We start from the raw sequence: 20066 nt of genomic DNA, 5'->3' as shown, positions 1-20066 counted from the left end.
ACCCCTGAAGAATAAAGTTTTTAGTGGCATCCAGAACGTTTATCAGGAACTATGGTAATTCCAGATATTGTTAATTTGTTTGTAGAAGGGTGATGGAGAAAATCCAAAGTGAAGCAGTGATTTTTCTTTTTTTTTTTAAAGTGGGAATTGATGATTTGATAATTGGCTCTTTCAAGCCCAAAGATTTGACTAACTTAACTGAAAAGAGGTGCGGTTCTTCCTCCTCAAACCTAGCTGCTTTCGGGTTATCTGACATAGCCTTGGAAAAAAAAATGAGGGATGTGATCAAAGACACAACTTGAAAATGTCTGCAGAGGGAAGACACATCCATGCGATAAAGATGTTTTTGTAGCTGTTATTGCGGAGCTCAAACATGCAGCTGGGAGAGCATCGTGCCACGTGTCTCGTTCGTTCCTGCGCAAACAGCATTTAGCGTCTCTGGGAGGTACTTTCAGCGTGGTTTTTAAAAGGAGGTGTTCTGCCTAATGGTGTTGGGATGAAGCTATTTCTATACCTGCTGTCCCTTGCCGAGGGTGGTGGATTGGCATAGCGGGGTAACGCAGAAAATGCAGTGTGTTTTGGGAACGCTAATGGCTTGTGAAGAGGCCTTTGGTCCTGCGGATCCTGTGAAATCTGCCCCGCTTCCCTTTGTGCGTGCAGGCAGAGTCCAGCCAGTCCTCGTCTGGGCTATGATTAACTCGGGTGAAGTGCTCTGTTGAGTTGGTGCTTCAAACGCTGTCTGGCTGCGGTTGAATTTGCTTTATTTTGGCTCAGCATGAACAAACCAGGCTTGTTGTGGGGACCTGTTGTCTGGCAGGCACAAAACCTGCCTGCAGTAATACCTTGTTTTCTTCTCTGCTGTTTCAATGTTATCTGATAGGGTGTGTTTGCAGATCTGGAGCAGAACTGAAACGCAGCTCAAACGGCTGAGTAAGTGATGGTGTGTGACGATACAGTCATCGTGTCGGTAGGAAGGGGGTTCTCGGGGCAAGCTGTTGCCGATGGTTTCCCCACCATCGCCACCGATGGTGCCGTCCCAGAAGGACAAGGTGGGCCTAGGCTGTGCCGGAGGGCAGTTGTGTCCCTCGAGGGTAAGGCCTGCGGTGTTTGGCGTACAGTTCGTCTGCTGTGCCAGCGCTTACGGAGCTTGGCTAATTTATGTGTTCACCGGCGACAGGCAGCTCTGGAAGAGCTTGTCACAAAAGGGTGATGGAAGGAGCAACCCATTTCTCTGTAAACTTCCCCGCTCGTTAGTTAGGGCAACTTGCTTGGAAGCAGCATCTTGTGCTTGTTTGCGGATCGGCGTTGCTGGTTGCAAGAGGATTCCAGGCTTGCAGTACACGTGAAGCACTTAAATGCAGCAGAGGGCTATCTTCTTACCTTGCGAGGAGCTAAGGGAGGGGATCACGTGCGGCTTTGTGCGGCTGGTTTTACCTAGCTTAGAAGTGCCTGCCTGGCTGTGAAGAGTTCTGCATCCTGCTGAAATTACAGAAGGGCTGAAAATACAACTACCAGCGCTGGAAACTGGCCAGTACAGTGACACAAACCTGCATGGAAAATTGCTCTGGCATCTGTATTGACTGGAGATAATCGGAACTTCCCTTTTTTTTTTTTTTCTTTTGAGTTTGTCCTAAAACCAGTTAGCAAGAACAACAGTCAGGCCAGAAGCGTGTAGCAAGACAGCCACGTTCCCATGCTGCTGTAGAGGTAGATGCAGGCCTGTGTGCAAAAGGCAGCGATGTTTCCCGAGAGACCGATGGCTGTTGTCGGCTCGAAGCTGATGGTGACCACGGTCCCGACTGCGCGCTACCTGTTCAACAGTGTTAATGTGCCTTAAGGATGAGCCTATAAATATCTTTTTATGTCGTAGAATGAAAGCGGTATTTTAGCTTGTATGGGAAAAGAGTTGCCTTTCCTTCGGAGCTCTGAATGGCAGGCACGTGCTTATGAACGCAGGGGACAAGAGAAGCGGCCTCTGAGCTGACCCTCGGGCTTAGTTCTTGCGTCTCTCCCTTCTGGTGCCTGCGGAGTCTCTGGATGTGTTTGCTCTATTGCATCTGAAGCCTGGACTGGTCTCTTGCCGTTTGCTTTCCATATGTGTACTGGAAAAACGGCCGTACCGGCAAAGGCAGGAGGGTGATCCTGGCGCCTGGGTTACTTTGCCGCTCAGCTCTGCCTCGTGTGCGGCCCGCCCTCCCCGGCGCGTGGGCCACAGCCATCGGCTTCGCTTGAGGCAGCGCCGGCGCTTGAGCTGGCCTCGGCTGGCTTGCAGTTACCCAGCTCCCAGCGTGTCTGTCTGCTGTGTGGGAGCTGGCGGCGTGCATCAGGGCTGGCAATCGCTGGCCCTTGGAAGGGTTGTCCTGCTTGCCGTGCACTGAAAATAGAAATAAATGGTCCTGTAATGTGCATCTGGCAGTGCTTCATGATAATTGCTTGTCAATTTGTCTTTGATCTGTTTCCTTTCAACTTCGCCCAGATTTAGCAGAGTTGGGGGTTGGATTGGAGGAAGGAGGGAGAAATTGGTTGTGGTCTGAGGCTCTGGAAGCCGAAAGTAGTCCTTGAGGCTGAGGCGGTGGTAATGTCGTAGATGGTTGTGTGCAAGGAGGAAGGGTTAACCAGCGGGGAGCAGCTGTTAGCAAGATAGTTAAAAGCTAAAGTGAGTGTATTAATTTCAGCATGATGCCATGAAAAACCATCAGAGTTCAAATGAGTGCCGGGCGACTTGTCCGAGCAAAACCTGCTTGTTGAGCGCGGCGGTGACCGGGCAGACAGCCGGGGCTGGGCAGCGCCCGTCCTTACCACTGCGACCCGTAGGAGAAGGCACCCATCAGCTTCTGCAAACAGGTCCCTCTCCTGCTGCGTGATGCTGCGCGGTAGGTGAAAGAAAACGCTTAAACTCATTGGAAAGTCTTTGTTAGGCAGCGTCGGCTGCGGTCCAGGTGCTTGATAGCTTGGTCCCCTCCTGGGCTGTGCTGAACAGCATCGCTGTTCTGGGCTGTCTTCAGTGAAAACTTCAGCCATCCCTTGGGTCCTCCTTCTGTCATACCTTGCTGAAAAACGTGAACTGGATTTTCTGTCTGCTGCTTACCCACAAAGTCGCTGTTTTTGAGCTAGCTGTAGGAGTACAGGCCCTTCTGGAGCCGCTCTTTTAGCGTGAACCTGAAGTATTGGCCACAGTTGCCAATAGAAAGGTTTCAAGTGCTTCAAAATACTCCAAGTGTATTAGCTAGTAACCTGCTTGTACGCCTTAATCCCTAACCTTAAAACGATGGCGTGGCGTTACTGCTAACCTTTTTTGCAATGCAACAGTTCCGGGCGAGTGTCGTTTTCCTTGGCGGGATGCGGTTCGTGAGCAGTCGGTGATAAACGTGCGAGGGACTTGGGAGGTGAAGGACAGACCAAAGCTCCAAAATCATCTCTTGTGCACAAGGAAATCTCTCCAGGTCAAGGTACAGACCGCTAAAGGCATCCCTGCCCTTTCCAGACGTTCAGCTATACAGCGGTTGGTGCATGTGTTGCATGAGAAACCTGTCAGCGGGTACACCTATAGCTGTGACCTGGGCCGGGAGAGCCCTGCAGCCCCAACACTCCTGGAAGGAGCAGGGTTCCTGCTGTAGCTCTGGCACGTGGATGTGATCAAGCCCCGTCTCTGTAAATAAGCGTGCGACGCGTGAAAGCCGGTGGCCTGACTTCTCTGCCCTGTCCGTGCACCTGCTGCTTCCTTTGGTAGCCAGTTTGCGGGTGTAGGTTCTTGGTATTGTTAAAACCGGCCCGTGTGTCCTGCGAATGGACCCTGATGTTGTATTTGGAGAGCGGTGTGTGTGCGAGGAGCGTGGCAAGAAGCCGCTGGTCCTGGGGCTCTGTCCCTACCCCTTCCCGCAGCCTCCTGCTCTTTGACTGAGCCTTTGGCAGCCCCCGTCTCTGCGGGCAGGACTGCCAGTGCTGAAGCCGATTAGCAGCGCAGGGCCTAACAAACGCAGAGAGGTTCGAATGAGGGTGGTATTTCTCACACCTTTTCCGATTTAAATGTGGAATGACTGCCTGAGGGAAGTTAGACGTTCTTGATTGTGTTGTGCCTTTCTGGACTAAATCCTGGGTACAGTCAAAGCCTGGGCTCAGTAAACTGTAGTTTGGAAGGAATATCATGGTCCGTTTTAAGTGCGGCAATCAGACCAGGTGACGCATTGGTTGTTTAGAAAGTAAAACTTTGCACCCTCTGTCGAATGGATGTGGATCATCAAATTCTGCTTCTCTGATGGCAAAGACGCTTTCTCTAGATTGCTGTGTAAAAAGTGCTGTATGTACCCTGATTAAATCAATACTTGTTTTCTCTGGAGAGAAGCATGCTGCTTTTACTAGTAGCAAAATTGTCATGCTTTAATCTGCCGTCAGTGGGAGTTTAATAATAAAGTAACCAAATTGCTAGGTGTATTTGCAGACAAAATAAGTTAAATGATTTTGCACAGCTTCCATGTGTGGTGTCGTCAGCTGAAGTTTGCAGGAGTTAAAGGTAAGGGAGAGAGGGACGCGAGGATGTGATTTTTCCGATGACTTGTAGGAGTACCGTGACAACTCGGCGAGTGTTGCGGGCCGCTTCTTCCTTGGAGGCGGCTCCACCTGACGTATTTGTCTCTCGCTGCTTCGTTTGGAAGATGCTCTGGGCCGTATTTCTGTCAGGTCCCTACGTGTTGATGTTGCAGTCCTGTATCAGAAAGCAGTAACTTACTTAATTTTTATTTTGTTTTTTAGATTCTAAATTTCTCTTTCCTTTGAGCTCTCGGGTTGGTTTAGCTATGTTCTCCGTTGCATGGACTGTAGTGTTCTTTGCCCGTTGGCCCTGGTGGCTTGTAAGCGAAATAGCATGATGTACGTGCTCTGGCGAGGATGCTCCAGGAGTGACTCTGTTAATTAGCATAGGACGCGGACCGGAGGAAAGGTGCCTTGCCCAAAACGCTGCTGCTGAGACACCAGCACTTGGCCTGGAGAGGTGCTGGTCCCCCGTCAGCTGAAGCAAAGATTTAGAAGGAGGAGGTCCTTGAATTTAGTGGATCTGCCTTTTTTTTTTTTTTTTTTAAATAAAGTTTAATTGGTCTATTTTTGCTGCTCAGCTCACGTTTCTTTCTGCTAGCGTAGTGCTGTACAGAGAGAGGGTGTCCCGCTGGCCTCCGGGCCTGGCGGGAGGGGCTGCGCCCTCCGAAGGAGGGGGGCCGCTGATGGGCGACTTCGGGCTTTCGCGTTGGGGGGGAGGTCAGTCTTGTGATTCCCAAAACGTTTCGATGATGACTGAGACTCTGTAAGAACATTGTTTTTAAATTTGTTTAATGTTTTCTCTAGATTTTATCGGTGGTCTGTGGAAATACTGTACAGAAATTTAAAAAAATAAGTCCAAACCTGATCTCTCCAATGATTTTAAAAAGCATAACGTGTTAAGAAAGTAGGGATTGGGGAAGGGGTGCTGGCCATGGCTCCCTTATTTCTTACTGGCTCCGTTGTGGGTTATAAGAGCGGGGGAAAAATCAGTAGAGCGCTGTCTTGCCTTTTTCCAGCATAGACGTCCTTTGGGCTAAAGATAGCACAGCGGGGTGTGCAGACTCGCTCTCCAGAAATGAGACAAATGTGACTAGGGTAGCACAATACGGCTACTGCTGTGGGTTTAGGAGTTCTTAAAAATGACTTGTAATTTGAGATCCTCGACTTGAAGCGGCTTAAGGGAGAGAGTCGGGGTTATTTTGGTGTCTGAATTTGAGCGCTATGAAGAGATGAGGCCCCTCAGAACTACAAGGGTTTTAAAACCCTCTCTGGCAGGAGTGAGCAGCAGCTGTATAGCTTGCTGTATCCCAGGGCCATGTCCCATTTTTCCGAATTCGAATATCCATTTTGCAGCCGGATTATAGTTTTTAAGACCTTTAAATGAAGTCTTTACACTTTTTTCCCCTCTTCTTCTCTCCCCCCCCCCCCCCCCTTTCTGTTGCACCTTTTGCAGCTTCTCTCCGGCTGCTTCCCGTTAGTTGTGCTTTTAAAAGTCAGTGGGGCTTCCTTGGAAAACCTGGTCTAGTTCCTACACAAACTACGATGTGTAAAACTAAGGGTTTTGCATGCTAAGAGATATTTTTTGTTTAACAGCTCTGGTGCTGACAGGCGTGTTATTTGCATAGGTAACTCTTCTGTGGTTGTTCTGGAAGATGGGCTGTAATGAGTGCCATAAAAGCTGTTTGATAACAAATGGGGAGGGTTATACTTTGAATACAGCAGTGTTTTCTGATCATTTGCTCTTTTTCAGTCTTTTCTTAGTAAAAATAAATCCCAGTTTTAGTAAAAGCTTCAGTGGGCCTTTTGGCTGTGGGGTTTGATTTGTTAACAGCTTGTAAGCACCAGTTGTTGCAAGACTGGAGTTGTCAAAGGCAGCCTATTTTAACATTAAATTTTACCCAAATGTGGCTTCCTTACTTGTCACGTTTTACATGATGGGGAGGAACTCATTTAAGTGCCAAATAACCATTAGTAATAATTATGTACAAACGTGTCAGATGTAACTGTATATGTGTTGTTGATCTGGTGGTTTCTGGCAGCTTGTAAAGAACGGGATTCACCAAAGGGCTCCAGCTTTTAAAATGAGAATTCTTGGGGATGTGACTAGCTTTTTATGGTGTGTAACTGCAGCTCTTGGCCTTGTGCGGCTTCTGAAGGCTACGGCGGCACCGAAGCATAACTTGCTATTGAGCTGATTCTGTAGAAATCCTTAAGCATAAAAGAGATACGTGCTGTGATATAAGGTGACGGAGCGCAAATGAAGTGCTGTTAGGTTGTGGTGTCGACAATGTCGTCGTGCTTCCCTCTTCGCCGTTGTGCGGCACGTCTTGGCTACTGGGATCCGCGTGAGGCTCTGTTCTGATTCATTCTGACCTCTGGGAGCCAGGTGCGGAACTTTGATGCCTATATACCTCCATCCTCAATCGGCTTCCTATTTCTGTCCAGGGCTACAAATGTAAAACCCCTATATTTCGATGCATTGCGAACAGAGATGAAAGGCTTTCATCCCAAACAAGTCAAGTATGTCCTGGGAGTCCTGCCTTCACTAATAGCGATGACCACAAAATGAATTGTGCGTGGGTTGTTTTTTCCCTTGTTCTCCTGTCCTTTTTTAAAAGCACTAACATCAAACCATGTGTGCGAGATGGGTTTCTTCTGCTTGCACAAATCAGCTTTGTAACGTAACTCAGACGCTTCAAAAGTTGGGAAGCCTTTTAAGTTGAGGCCTTTAGTAATTCAGCGGATGATCTGTAGCTCTGATTTCTGTCCAAGGCAACGTTGCTGTTTGTACTTCAGCTTTCTTCTTCATAGTGGGAACTCATCGAGCAGTGAAGGACTGTCTGGCAGGACGAGTAGCCGGTGTAATTGCTTGTTTTTACGGAGATGTTAAATGTTAACTTTGCTTCCATTAACTGAAGATTTGCCCCCTTGGATTCCTTTCAGTTCCCAGAAATAACTGTCTGGGCAGAGCGGGAAGCTCTGGAGCGAAGCACGGGTAAGGGGCGCTCCCACGGCGGCTCTGTTGGTAGCTGCTGAGTGCCCTCCCTCTGCTGACTGTGCTCTGGAGGCAGGTGGAGGCAGGGACGGGGTCGGAAGCGAGGACCCAGAGGTGTCTTTGTTAATGAATAGGATGATTTTTGTGTCTTCCGCAGGTGGATTTGCGATAGTGTTTCTTGTGAGGACTAACAATGGGATGAAATGTGCCCTGAAGCGGATGTACGTCAATAACGAGTATGACTTGCAAGTCTGCAAAAGAGAAATCCAAATCATGGTAAGTCACCACTTTGTCTTGGGGCCCCAGACTGGGAGTGGAATGGTGCGAGAGCCTGGTCATCTTCTGCCTGTGATCTGCGTAGCATCGTGTCGCAAACTGTGGGTTTTCTTAGCAAAACCGTCTGTCTTTTGGAAAGACCTAACTCCTGGAGTCATGCGACTATGTGAAAATCTTGTATTGAATTGTTTAAAATGTAAATAGTTTCAGTGGACGAGAAAAACAGGGGAGCTGAAAAAGCAGAGGGAATATCAGGAAAATGAGGAGAGGAAAAACCTCCTATGTCAAGCCCATGACTTAATGGGAAAGGGAAGAGCTGAAGAGGTGAGCATGGTTGGGGTGTTAACTTCAAAGTCTAACAGTCTTCAGGGCTTAAGTCTTAAGCCTTTTAGACTTCATCAGAAAAGGCTGATGATTCCGATCTAACTGTCTCTGAACTCAAATCAGTGTGTGAACGGAAGACCTCCATCCTGAGATGAATTTGTATCACAACAACTTCTAACTTTTTGTGTGGGGATGAAGGCTGTCTCCGTCTTGGTGAGGTTGGTAGATTAAACCAGTGTTTGTGGGGTAGTTACTGCCTGGGCTTTTGAAGCAAGGAAGTGTTTGTAATAAGCACTGGGATGTTTCTCTAGATTATTGGCGACAAGGAGTTATATGATAGCTGGTTTTAATAGCTGTTTTAAACTTAGCATCTCTAAACAAAGGGAAAATTGAGATGATCCAAATAGGTTTGCTTAGTCTTGTTTGGAGCCTGGTAAACACGGAAAGTGCCGCTTTTGAAGTTGTATTCAAAGATATTGATGAACATTTAGGGGAACTGTGATGTGGTGAAGGAAATATAAAATCCTTATTCCGCTAACTTAAAACACAAGGTTTAGGTTTGGGGTAAATGATCTTCATAGCAGAAGCTCTTACCTGTAGCAATTCTGGGTGTGTTTTTGAAGTAGCTTTTAATTAGGTTAATACCTTTAAAGTTAACTTCTGGAGTTTGTGCGATAGCGCACTGAAGCTTTTGGGCATGCTTTGTCATCGCCGTAGCTAATGCTACATGGGAAAAGTTGTGATTAGATCTGACATCAAAGGTGTTAGCTGTGCTCACAAAGCTGGTTTACTTGGATTTTACTTGCTGGTGTTTTCTATTGTCTCTGTATCTTTGGTGCCTCTTTGAAATGCGTGGCTAACCTGGAAAGTGAGGGCGAGAAGTACCCTTGCTCAGCAGGTCTGCTTGCTCCTCTACCAGTCTTATCATAAGCACCGGTCTTTGTCCTGAAGAACCAGAATGTCACTAAAACAAAATATTTTCTTCTTTCCTAGCTTTTGTGCAGTAAAGAAGTATTTTAAACTTAACTGCGCTTCTTGCAACCCTACAGCATTACAGGGAATGTGGCCAGCAGAATCTTGGTTTGTTTCACTGGTGAAGCTGAACATCAGACTGGACTGGCTGTCCCACCGGGGAGTGTGTGTGAAGCTGGCAGTCCCAAAGAAATGACTTTTCCCTGCAGGTTTAGCGTGTGTCACGGATAAGTCATTGATATGAGAACTGGTGCTTTAATCCATCGAGTTACTTAAAATAAAGTACTTCTAAAAGCAAGGTTAAAATTTATTTTATTACCTTAGTGGGTTTTTTTGAGCATGCGAAGATTTGAGATACTGTCTGTCAGCAGAAGAGTGGAAGGAGATAAGAAAAGTAAGCACAGCGTGTACTGTGCATGGCCACCCCAAAACATCTGCCTTGTTCTCCCTGCTGTGTAAAGGAGGAGCAGCTCCACGCAGCTTGGCCTGGGCCGTCTAAGGGAACATGCAAAAATCTGGACCGCTCCCTGGACAAGTTAGTTCATCAGGTTGGCTGTTTCTCTGCTGTTTGTCTCAAATCCTTCTGGAAGGAAAACAGGGAGAGACAGACCTCAGGTTTGTTCAGGTTTTGAGCGACGATTAATCCAAAGTGACAGAAGCTTGCGCCTATGTAGGGGAAGAGCTAGGAAAGCTGTTCAGCGTAGAGAAACCAGATTAAAATGTTGCTCACTCTCTATGGCTGGTTTATGCTTTGAATTTATTTATCTTACAGCGGGACCTATCTGGCCACAAGAACATTGTTGGGTACATTGATTCCAGTATAAACTCAGTGAGCAGCGGCGACGTGTGGGAAGTGCTGATACTGATGGACTTCTGTCGAGGTGAGTGTGGGCTCAACGTATTGTTCGTGGGTAGATTTGTCCCTTTTCAATGCTTACACGAAACTTGCACGACATCTTCCTTTAGAAAACCCCAACCTGTTCCTAGGCCTGGCCCTTCCTTGGCTACCAAGGAACCGTTCTGAACAAAGCAAAGCCAAAACTAAGGGTGGAGAAGTGGAGGATTCGTGAGGCTATCTTGACCCTCTCAATGGGACTGGGAATGGGACCTTTGCCCCTGCCCAGGGTGGTCCTAGATCCTTCGTGTTGTGAAGGAGAACCCTTAAATATATGTTGCTGTTTTCCATAGGCTGGTCCACACAAGAAGTGGCTCCTCAAAAGCTGCCAGGCTGTGGAATGAAATTCTTCTTCATGTCATATTGCAAGCTTTTTCCACTTCAGCCTGACTTAAGATTGTTCTGGAAGAAGCTTGAAATGGATAATGTGAAGCGGAAAAGTATTCCTTTTACCTCTGACCTTTTTGCTTGGCTGTCTCTGGCCAGACAGGCTCTTCCAGTCTTTTCCAGCTGTCACAAAGCTTTGATCTCTTGTGGCTAGGATGTGGTGTTTGGAAAATGACGCATGTGCTGTGCTCAAATGCCTCTTGCAGGAATAGCGTTAAGCAAAAATAATGTTTTGGCCAGGTGACTTCAGAAGTCTTGGCTGTTTTGGATGGTGGCAACTGATGGAAATAGGTATTCTTGGGACTGTTCGGCTTTTAACTGAAGCCACGTGCATTGTAGCAAGAACAACTAGATGCTAAAATGCCTTTAAACGTGTACGGTACAGCTTTCTGTTCTGCCCTGCCCTCTTTGCTGCTTCGTTGTCCTGCAGGAATCTTGACTAACTTGCGTTGGGTTTGTTCGCTGGTAAAAGGAAGAACCTTATGTGCAGTTTTGCTGAAGGAATCATTACGCAACTTCTCCGAAAGCTTAAACCTAAACGTCACAAGGAGAGTTGGCAGCGCTGGTAAATCCATGCTCGGCTCCATGTTGCAGACCCCACTGTGGAGGCTAGCGCAAACCACAGCGATACAGAATGCACTCCCTCCAGCTGCGTTAGCCTCCCCTCTGTGCCAGATTTGGGGCTGATGGGGTAAAATCCGTCTTTCTAAGGTGTTTCCTTCCACCTGAAAGGAGGAGAGCTGCAAGGTGGTGTTTCTACCGTGGCTTGCTTTTGCCAGATGCTCTGCTCGGCGCCCGCCCGCCTCCGTCTCCAGCGTTCAGACTGAAGCACAGAAATTGCTGTTATGCGTTGGGTTTTCCCTTGTTACTTTCCTTTTGTGTCAAACAGCTTCCAGACCAAATCAGTGTGTCTCTGTGTGCAGAACTGCACTCGCTCTGAGTGTGAAATGTTCACAGCTGTACTATTTATTAAGCTGAGGTTTTCTTTTATACCATGAAAATAAAGTTTTCCGACACTTGTGATGTGAAATGGTACAGTTTTGCTTTGCCAAAGGTTCAGAAAGGAGTTTTTTCTGTGTGTATATATGGTGTTTTGAGGGGGAAGGAACCTCTGTGTGGATTGTTTTGAAAAGGCCTTGACAGCAACAAAACCGCAAAGCTGAGGCGAATTCAGGACTCGTTCATGAAAACTTGCTTTCGTTTGCCTGGAGTTGCCCTTGTTACAGATGGATTTTTAATGTTGTTGCCAGTCTGTGACTTTAGCCAAGCCACTTGGTAGCGTATGGGTTTTTTGAGTGTCTCCCTTTCTTCTTCCTCTTGCTTACATGTGGCAAAGTATTTTGTGGGCTGTCGGTGCCCCAAATTCAGCCTTTTATTCCTCTAGTCTGACAAAAAAAGTCTTACTTTGAAGAAGAAAGAAAAAGGCATGGCTTAGAGTACATTTGAGTGCTAGCACAGCTAGGTGAATGCGGGCCTTAGAAGCTAACTTGGCGCTCTTGAGGCGTTGCTCAAAGACCAGATGAGATGTAACGCCTGCCGGCAGATACACAAAGCTCCCTGGGATTCAGGCGAGGAAATGAGAACGAAACAAGATGTGTAAGCAGATTGCAAAAAGCCTCTGGGGAAGGCTTGGTGTGAATTTTGAATTTGAACTCGTGAACTTGTTGTGTACAAGAAGCCTGTGCAGGCAGAGTGTGATGGGGAGCTGACCAGACAAGGTATGTCTGGTAGGGCTGGGGCTTAGACCAGGCCAGACCTTATTTTCCGTACTTTCTCTGATTCTTGGTGTGTGTTTCTCCTCAGGAGGCCAAGTGGTGAACCTCATGAACCAACGCCTGCAGACGGGGTTCACGGAGCATGAGGTCCTGCAGATCTTCTGCGACACCTGCGAAGCCGTAGCCAGGTTGCATCAGTGTAAAACACCAATAATCCACAGGGATTTGAAGGTGAGCTGTGGACTCCAGTAATAGAGCAGGGAGTGTGCATCCTCCTTACCGTGTCTGTTTGCTGCCTACGCCGTGGCAGACGGGCTTTGAATACCAGTACTGTGTTTCTGTTGTTAGTAATGAGGAAAAGTGGGCATAAATACTTCTCTCTATTGGAAGATAAAAAAAGAAATGGGCCTCTCGTTGCTGCTTACCATATGTTTACCATCTATAGATCTACTTAAACACAAATGTTTGTGAATAATTCTGTTTTGCACAGATGTGCCAGAATGTATCTGATGAATTATTCACGGTGACTTCCTACCACCTGAAACACTACTGACGTTATAAGGTAGTTCACAAAAAGCATGCTGTAAATGTGTCTCCTAGACCCACGTTAACAGGATCCCTCCAGAGATGTTGGCCTTGGGGCAGGAGTCGTTAGAAGCTTTTGAAACTGGCCTCTAACTCTCTGTTGACCATGAAAGTGCATTGTAAAACTCTCTGTGCTTAGCTGGGAATAGAGCTGGGCCAGCAGGGAGAGCTTTTGAAAATCCCATGCCTATAATCAAACAAGCAATCAAAAAGACGTTCCCTTTCCTCTCAACTAGCTCGTAAAATGCTGAATAATATATTCAGCCAAGAAGGAGGCTCCTGTGTACATTTGAAATTCAGATGTGCTTTGTGGGTCAGGTTCTGTTTTCAGAGCCCTCAACAGATGTTTGTTTTGTGCTGCTGGCCATTTTTTTTTATAGGAGCAAAAGATGCCGTGTGTGCCAACCAGAGCCAGGTAGCGCAGTGGGGAAAAAATCTTCAGGGTTTGGTATGCTTGAGCATGTTTCAAATGATTGTGACCCCACTGCTCAGTCAGTTTGAATATATGAAACAAGTCTGACATCTGCTTTTTCTAGAGCGAGACGGGTGGAGTCTTATAAACTTGAGGCCTGGATTTAGAGCTGTTAAGGTCTGAGGGCATCTTGCAGGCGTTTGTATAGGCATAGGCAAGGAAGACTGGTGTGAGAGGATGAGGCTTAGGAACTGGAACCTCTACAGTTGATATTAACCCCTGCTGTTACCTTTTTGGCGAATCCCTGGGGTTTTTTAATAAAGAACAAACTCATTGTGTGGCATGTGAATAAATTCTGGGACATCTGTGATGGATTAGTGAGTTGATCTTGAGCGTTACTTTCTACACTGAGTTGCAGTTGAAATGGGCTGTTACGGCCTGATGTCCAGCCCACTGCTGCGTGCTTAGGTCAGTAAGGTTTTTGCAAGGCCTGGCTCCTGGTCGGTAAGCTGTGCCCAAGCTCAGAGTGTTGGCTTTTCTCTACTTTGAGACGTGCTTCCCACTTGAATATTGTATTATTTCTGTCGTGATGACCTCTGGAGCTCCAGTCACAATGGGGGATCCTAAGTACTAACACAGAATGAATGATTTAGGTATGTTTGGGCTTTATTTAAGCTCAAATTTAATAATGCCAAGGGGGAGCTGCAATTCCAAGAGAGATGAAGGGCCAGAAAAGTTTTGTACGAGTCCTGAGTGTAGGGAAAGGCATCCGTTGGGTAGGTGTTTTGTTGGGGTGAACGCAACCCTGTTGAAGAGCGGGCAGATGTTGACTTTGCAGACAGCTGCGTGGAGATCGGAGGCTTTTTTTGCCTTCCAGCTCTTTGATGTTGCTCTGACACTGGAGGTTCCTGCCCACAGAGCTCTGCCAGCAGAAGGGATGGTGTGAATAGCCTGTAAGCCCTTTCAGACCAGCGCAGCTGGATTAGTTTCAGCAGCCTGTGGCTGTGATTTTGAGTTAATCCAACAGGCTTTGCCTGAAGCAGAACAACCTCCTGTTGGCACAGTGTCCAGTTGGTGGGAAGTGACCCACAGCTGGGGACAACAGCACCTTTAAGCAGCGTGCCTATAGGCAAAAGTGGACATCTGGACATCTCGCTGCGGATAAAGGCCACGAAAAAGATAGTATGTCATCCCTCTGTGTGTTTGCTAAGGTTTTCCTTCCTGATCTGATGGTTAACTCTCAGATGCTGTGTCAGTCTGTCCCTGTGCGCTTACAGCTGCGTGAGGTGTGCTGTCCAAGGCGTGGTGTTTATTTTCATGTGCTTTGATTGACTGCCACAAAAACAGGCATATATTGCTGCTGCTTTTTCCTAAAAATTAGGGAGCCCCTCCTGTGCTGCCTCTGCCGTAGTTAGGGCCCCCGTAGAGGCGGCGTAAGCCTACGGGCAGTCGGCTTGCCTTGCGTGGCTACCTTTGCTTGTTCTTGCAGATACCTTCCTCAGCCTGAGGGTTCGTAGGCCATTGCTGCTGCAGGGCATTCCCTAAAAAGTTTATTTTTGTTCTCCTCTCTGGAGTAAGAACACTTCCCGTATCTTTAGGTTAGGCCTTTTAACAGCGAAGAACAAACGGCTGAACCTTCTTATGGCTCTCTGTTTTGTTACCCTGGCTGTGAAGTCTGCTTCTAAGTTGGAATCTGTGCAGAGAAACTGTGACTGTCAGATCCCAGAGGAGCAGGGTTTGGTGAGGTGGAGGGAGGGCTGATGATAACGACTTACACAACTACCCTATACCTAGTGGCAGTTGTTTGCATCGCTGGTTTTATGTTTAACCTTGTCTTTCCAGTCTTGCATCCTATAACGCGTGTTGTTCAAAGCACCAGCTTAGAGCCAACTTTGATTTCTACAGCTCAGAGCTCTCTGCAGTGAGAGGTCTCCCACTTCTGCCTGTGATGCTTCTGCTAGTCTGGACCCGTCTGGTTCCAGCAGTAGATGACTGGCTTGCAGATGAGTGGCTGAATTTTCTTGTAGTAGACACGCAGCAGGATACACCAAAATACTGTGTCAGGCAACCCAGAGGATGCTGCTGATCAAAACGTCTTTCTCCTTTCCTTTCCCGTCTTTCTCCTTTCCTTTCCCTACTTTCTGAAATAACCAGAAGGTTGTGCTCTCATGTTAAGGATTTAGTTTCTTCTGTTTTCATCTTAGCTTCCCGGTGTTGCACTTCTCTGTGGCGTGATAAGACAGTCACGCTGTGCTGTTATCTCTGTGCCTTCTTCCATCGCCCTTCTTTGTAATGCCAAGTCCTGCCCTGATGCCACCAACAAGCCTTCGCCTGGAATTTGTTTGGACGGATCTGTGTTCAGTGTGTGATACGTAAAATTGTTCAGTCCTCTAATGGTAAACCCTTGTATCGACCGTGTTAAGAATATGCCTGTGCCAAAATCAGTTAGTGCTCTTAGATGTCACGTTGCATTCATTTCTTTGCTATGAAATACCAAGCAAGCTTTCAGAAGCAAATAGTGAGTGGTGCCAGGGGAGGAAGGGAAGTTGAAACATCTCTAGAGAGACCTGAAGGCGCTGGAAAGCAGTCAGAAAGCGTACCTTGGTCGTGCACCCCACCCAAATCGCTGCCTGAACTTAGAAGTACCGGCCTTAGAAGCCGTTGCTCTCACGAGAGGATAACGTGCGTTGATTTTGCTAGTTAAAGAAAGCCTTATTCCTTATCCCTCGCCAGCCTGTGTGCGTGTACTGTTTTTACGACTTGACTTCTGGTTTTGGCAAAGAAAGGCATTTGTTTCGGAGAGTAGAGACAGAAGCCAGCGACATTCTGTAACTAACAAAGCTGAAGGCAACTCATAGCTTCCCTTAAAGATTTTTGTTTGGGGTCTAAATCTGACTTTAAGTGTTGGGCACGTCAAAGGCTGCAGCTGGAGTTGTAAGTGCTCAGCAGTGCTGAAAACTGGATTGCAGCTCTCTGAGTGTTTGGAAGAAGGTACCTCCGTGCTCTTTTTAAAAGATAGTTTTCTCTGGCCTGGCAGTCAGTAGCAGTAATTCAGGTACTTTGTTTTGCTGTATTTTTGGTTTGGTTTTTTTTTTTTCTTTTTCTGGAAGTTACTGGAGAAGCTGGATAGTCCCATGCTGATGTTTTACAAAACTCGCAGGATGTTTCAGTGAGAAGTCACCTCAGAGTTCTCAGCCAGATAAAGTGGAAGGACTCTCCTGGAAATGTTTGGCGAGTATTTGCAGGGAATAGGGAATAACGCTGTCAGCGTTGATCTGCTAGGGAGAACATCTGTGTGCAACGCTTTATTCAAAGCAGATGGATAGCAGAGGGGGGAAGGGGTGGTGTTTAACCCTTGGTTTCAAGCCAGCGTTTCCCCCTCAGCTGCTCTGATTTGGCTGCATTTTCTGATCCTTGAAATGCTGACTCCTCCTTTTTTCTTCTTGTAAAGATCATCCTTGATGGGGAGGCCTACTTCCAAAAAGTTTTGCTCGCTAACACTATGTGGTGATTTTTTTGAAATACATGAGCAGTATGTTTTATCTTGCTTTGTATCTGAGCATTTGACATTGATTGAAGATAAATACATAAAAAATTGTGTGTGTTCCCTTGAGAGAACATGCCGTTAATGCCAGTGTACAGCTGAGGAACTGGAATGCAGGGATGCTTTGCCAAAGCAAAGAACTGAACCCAGGTTTTTCCCCATCTTACATCAGTGTCGTAACATTTAGACAGCTTTCTTAGGTGGATGCAAGCTGGATTTTTGTTAATGCATGATTAAGTCTGAGTATTTAGGGGAAAGGCAGTGACTTTGCTGATTTTATACTTTTTTCCACCTATCCCAGGTGTTTGTTTCAGCATTTGTTTCAGTTATCTGATTCAAGCTACCAAATAATATTTGAAAGAAAGGGGTCGTCATCTCAGCAGCCTGGGGGAACCTCTGCCGATATAACCACTGTTCAGGGAATGTGGGGTACCCAGCACATTCCGATAGCAAGCAACTACAACGTGAGCATAAGCTGAGGTTTGTTTTGAATGAGACCCGAAGTGACAGGCAAAGAACGGAACTATAATTTCATACCGTATGGAAGGGTGTGTGCTGTCATCCGTTGGCCTCCTCTCCGCCCCAATAGACAGCCAGGGGGTACGGCCCCTTATAAAGCTGTGGACAGCTTGGATTAGCTGTCCCAAAGTCAGATGCCAGACTGGGGGGCACAGGAGCTCGGGGAAGTTGAGCACTAAAGACACCGGGACACAGTTCTTGTCCCGAAGCACGTAGTAGTCTTATAGAGGCAAGGTGATGTGCTTGCAAAAGGAGAAAGGAGCGGTGGCAGGATGGAAGGCAGTGTTACAACTACGCTTCCATCATTTGACTTCTATTTTAGGAGATGTGACAGAGATGTGATGCATATTTTCTTTGCTGTCATGTTATGCTTTTATGTCAGACATGTCTGATATGTCTTCAGGCACTGAAAACCCTGGCTCATCTAAAGAAAACACTTTTTTTTTTTTTTTTTTGTCTTGAGTGATTCTGTATTTGTCTGTGATGCTCGTAGGTTGAAAACATCCTGCTGCACGATCGTGGCCACTATGTCCTGTGTGACTTTGGAAGTGCTACTAACAAATTCCAGAACCCTCAAACAGAAGGGGTGAATGCGGTGGAGGAGGAGATCAAAAAGTAAGTGTTATTTTTTCCTTTTCAACTCGGACATAGTTTGTATTTGAAGGGCAATATTTTTCTTGTACTGGGACTAAATTTTACTCAGGCCTGTTGCAGCAGATTGGATGCTGCTGCACAGAAGTGGATGCTGCAGGTAAACAAGCGCCTGGGGGAAGGTGAAACAATAAGTTGAGCTTGATGTAATTGCTTTGGACCTGAAGGACTGAGCGTACTAATGCAGAGAAGTTGCCCACCTTGATGAGGTAGTGACGTGTTCTGTTATGTATGGGGTCAGTCTGCCGCTGTCCCTCATCTATCCTTGCTCCTTTGAGCTGCTGTACAGCAGATGACAAAATCCCTGTCCTCCATGAGCTGCTCCTCATAAATCCTTGCAGTGACTAAGGGAATGCATGGCCTAACTCCTCATCTCCTCAGAGAAAACGTGAGGACCTTGAGGTGTTTAATCTGGCTCCTCTTGCCCCACGCACGACCAGCTATAGTGGTAGCAACTAGGTGCACCTTGATGCTTTTACAAAGGGAACTTAGCTGGCAGTTCAGTAGGACTTAGACGAGGAGCGGAGCAGCCTCCAGGTCCTTGGTCTTGGTTTAGTTTCAACAACATCGCTGCTGGAGACTTTGTGGTCCTGTTAATACAATATTCTGGCTAGAAAACAGCATGCTAGAAGTGTGTGCAGATGCCTCCTTTTTGTTGGGATTCAATTACACCTGAGTGGATTTCCTGGACTTGTTTGACTGAAGTCTTTGGAGCGCTCCTAGGCTGCTTTGCAGTCCCTTTGGAATGCCCTATTTGTACACTTATTAACAAGTCTGCAAAAACTTTGCCGTTAGCAGTGCTTTCTTGTGATCAAGGTAAATAGCGTGCGAAGTGCCGCGGCAGAAATTACAGACCTACTGATAAGAAATCTTAGCATAAGCGTCTCTTAAACCATGGCGCAGTTTCCAGCTTTTCTGCTTGTAGTGATTTGTTAAAATGAGGCAGACTTTAGCTATAGTTTGAGATACGAAAGAACCTTTCCCTTGCTGACAGTGACTCTGAGCAGGAGCCCTGGTATGGAAGCCTGTTTATTAGGAGCCACGTATCCGGCTACAATCTTTGTAATACAGTTGGCCAAAGCCCCAGCAGTGAGGACATTGCAGAGGACATTTGACTACTGACCTTGTTAATACCCTGACTCCTTGAATATTTCTGTCCTGGTTCTTAAAATGGCTGTACAGTTTTGTGAGTAAATTGCTTGCTTTAGAAAGGATCGTGGTTACTGCTGTGGTTTCACAAGGCAGTTTGCAGTGGTTAATATTTTATTGTTAGAGGTATGTAGCAGATGATGTCATTAAAAGATTTTTCCAATAGATTGTCGTCTTTAGTATCCCGTTCCCTAAAATGAATGCGGAAAGAGTGAATTTTGAATTATTTGGAAGTGTGACATTGTGAAAATGCATCTGATATCCGTTTCAACCTCACCGATAGATCTTTCTGCTACAGGTACACTACGTTATCCTATAGAGCACCAGAAATGGTCAACCTCTATAGTGGCAAACTTATTACTACAAAAGCAGACATATGGGTACGTATAAAAACCACTTAACATCATACAACCAGACTGCTTTCGTTACCATAATGATGGGGCAACTTTCTGGCTGGGGCTAACCTAGTTTCCGTAAGAGACTGGACAATTTCTGAATACAGAGTTCCTCTGCTTGACGTTTCTGATGAGTTACTGCTGAGCAGGGTGGCTCGTGGATAAAACACGCATGCTTCTTTGCATGCTACCTCCCATGTGGTTTTAATTAGAGATGTATGAAATGCCAGGGTTGAACAGTGCAAACCTGATTTCGTATCTTAAGAGTTAAAACAGAAAATTCAGAGTATTGTGACTTCATGTGCCTGGGTTTGGTTGCAAGCATGTGAAATCAAAGTTCCTGGTCAGAATTTAGTAGAAAACGGAGAAAATAGACCTTCCCCCAGGAGCAATAGTATGCTTATCTGGACAGTGTAACACGGGTCCGAGTTGTCAAGCCTGGCCAAAGACCAAGCTTTTGCGCTGCCGTTTCTAACGCTCAGTGCAATCTTGCCATGCTTTTCACGTTGAGAGCAAAATGCGACTGTGGTGTAATCCATTACTGGCTGACCTGATTGAGGGTGGAGGGCTTCCCTTTCGTTGGGACGGAGGTGGAAAAAAAGTCTGTGCTGTTCGTAGTGTAGTGGCGATTCAGCAAATGGGATGTGCTTGTAGACCCGGGCCCTGTACCGGTGCCGGGTCACTCGCCTTGGTGTTAGAGACCCAGAGAGGGAAGGT

General features: G+C 46.6%; 1 protein-coding gene across 1 annotated transcript in view; it reads left to right on the top strand.

The window, feature by feature from the left end:
- AAK1 (AP2 associated kinase 1) overlaps positions 1–20066 on the top strand; it is a gene marked incomplete at its 3' end in the record, with an annotated part of 41071 nt that overhangs the window by 18681 nt on the left and 2324 nt on the right. Inside the window, exons 3-8 of the mRNA XM_082336255.1 lie at positions 7683–7801; positions 9870–9978; positions 10286–10432; positions 12183–12325; positions 17648–17769; positions 19253–19334. Of these exons, the coding sequence (XP_082192381.1) occupies positions 7683–7801; positions 9870–9978; positions 10286–10432; positions 12183–12325; positions 17648–17769; positions 19253–19334 (722 nt within the window). The remainder of the gene's footprint in view (positions 1–7682; positions 7802–9869; positions 9979–10285; positions 10433–12182; positions 12326–17647; positions 17770–19252; positions 19335–20066) is intronic.

This window comes from Platalea leucorodia (assembly GCF_965183815.1).
Source record: "Platalea leucorodia genome assembly, chromosome: Z".
NCBI lineage: Eukaryota > Metazoa > Chordata > Aves > Pelecaniformes > Threskiornithidae > Platalea > Platalea leucorodia.
Note: the sequence above shows the minus strand (reverse complement) of the source record. Positions and strands in the feature narration are given on the sequence as shown.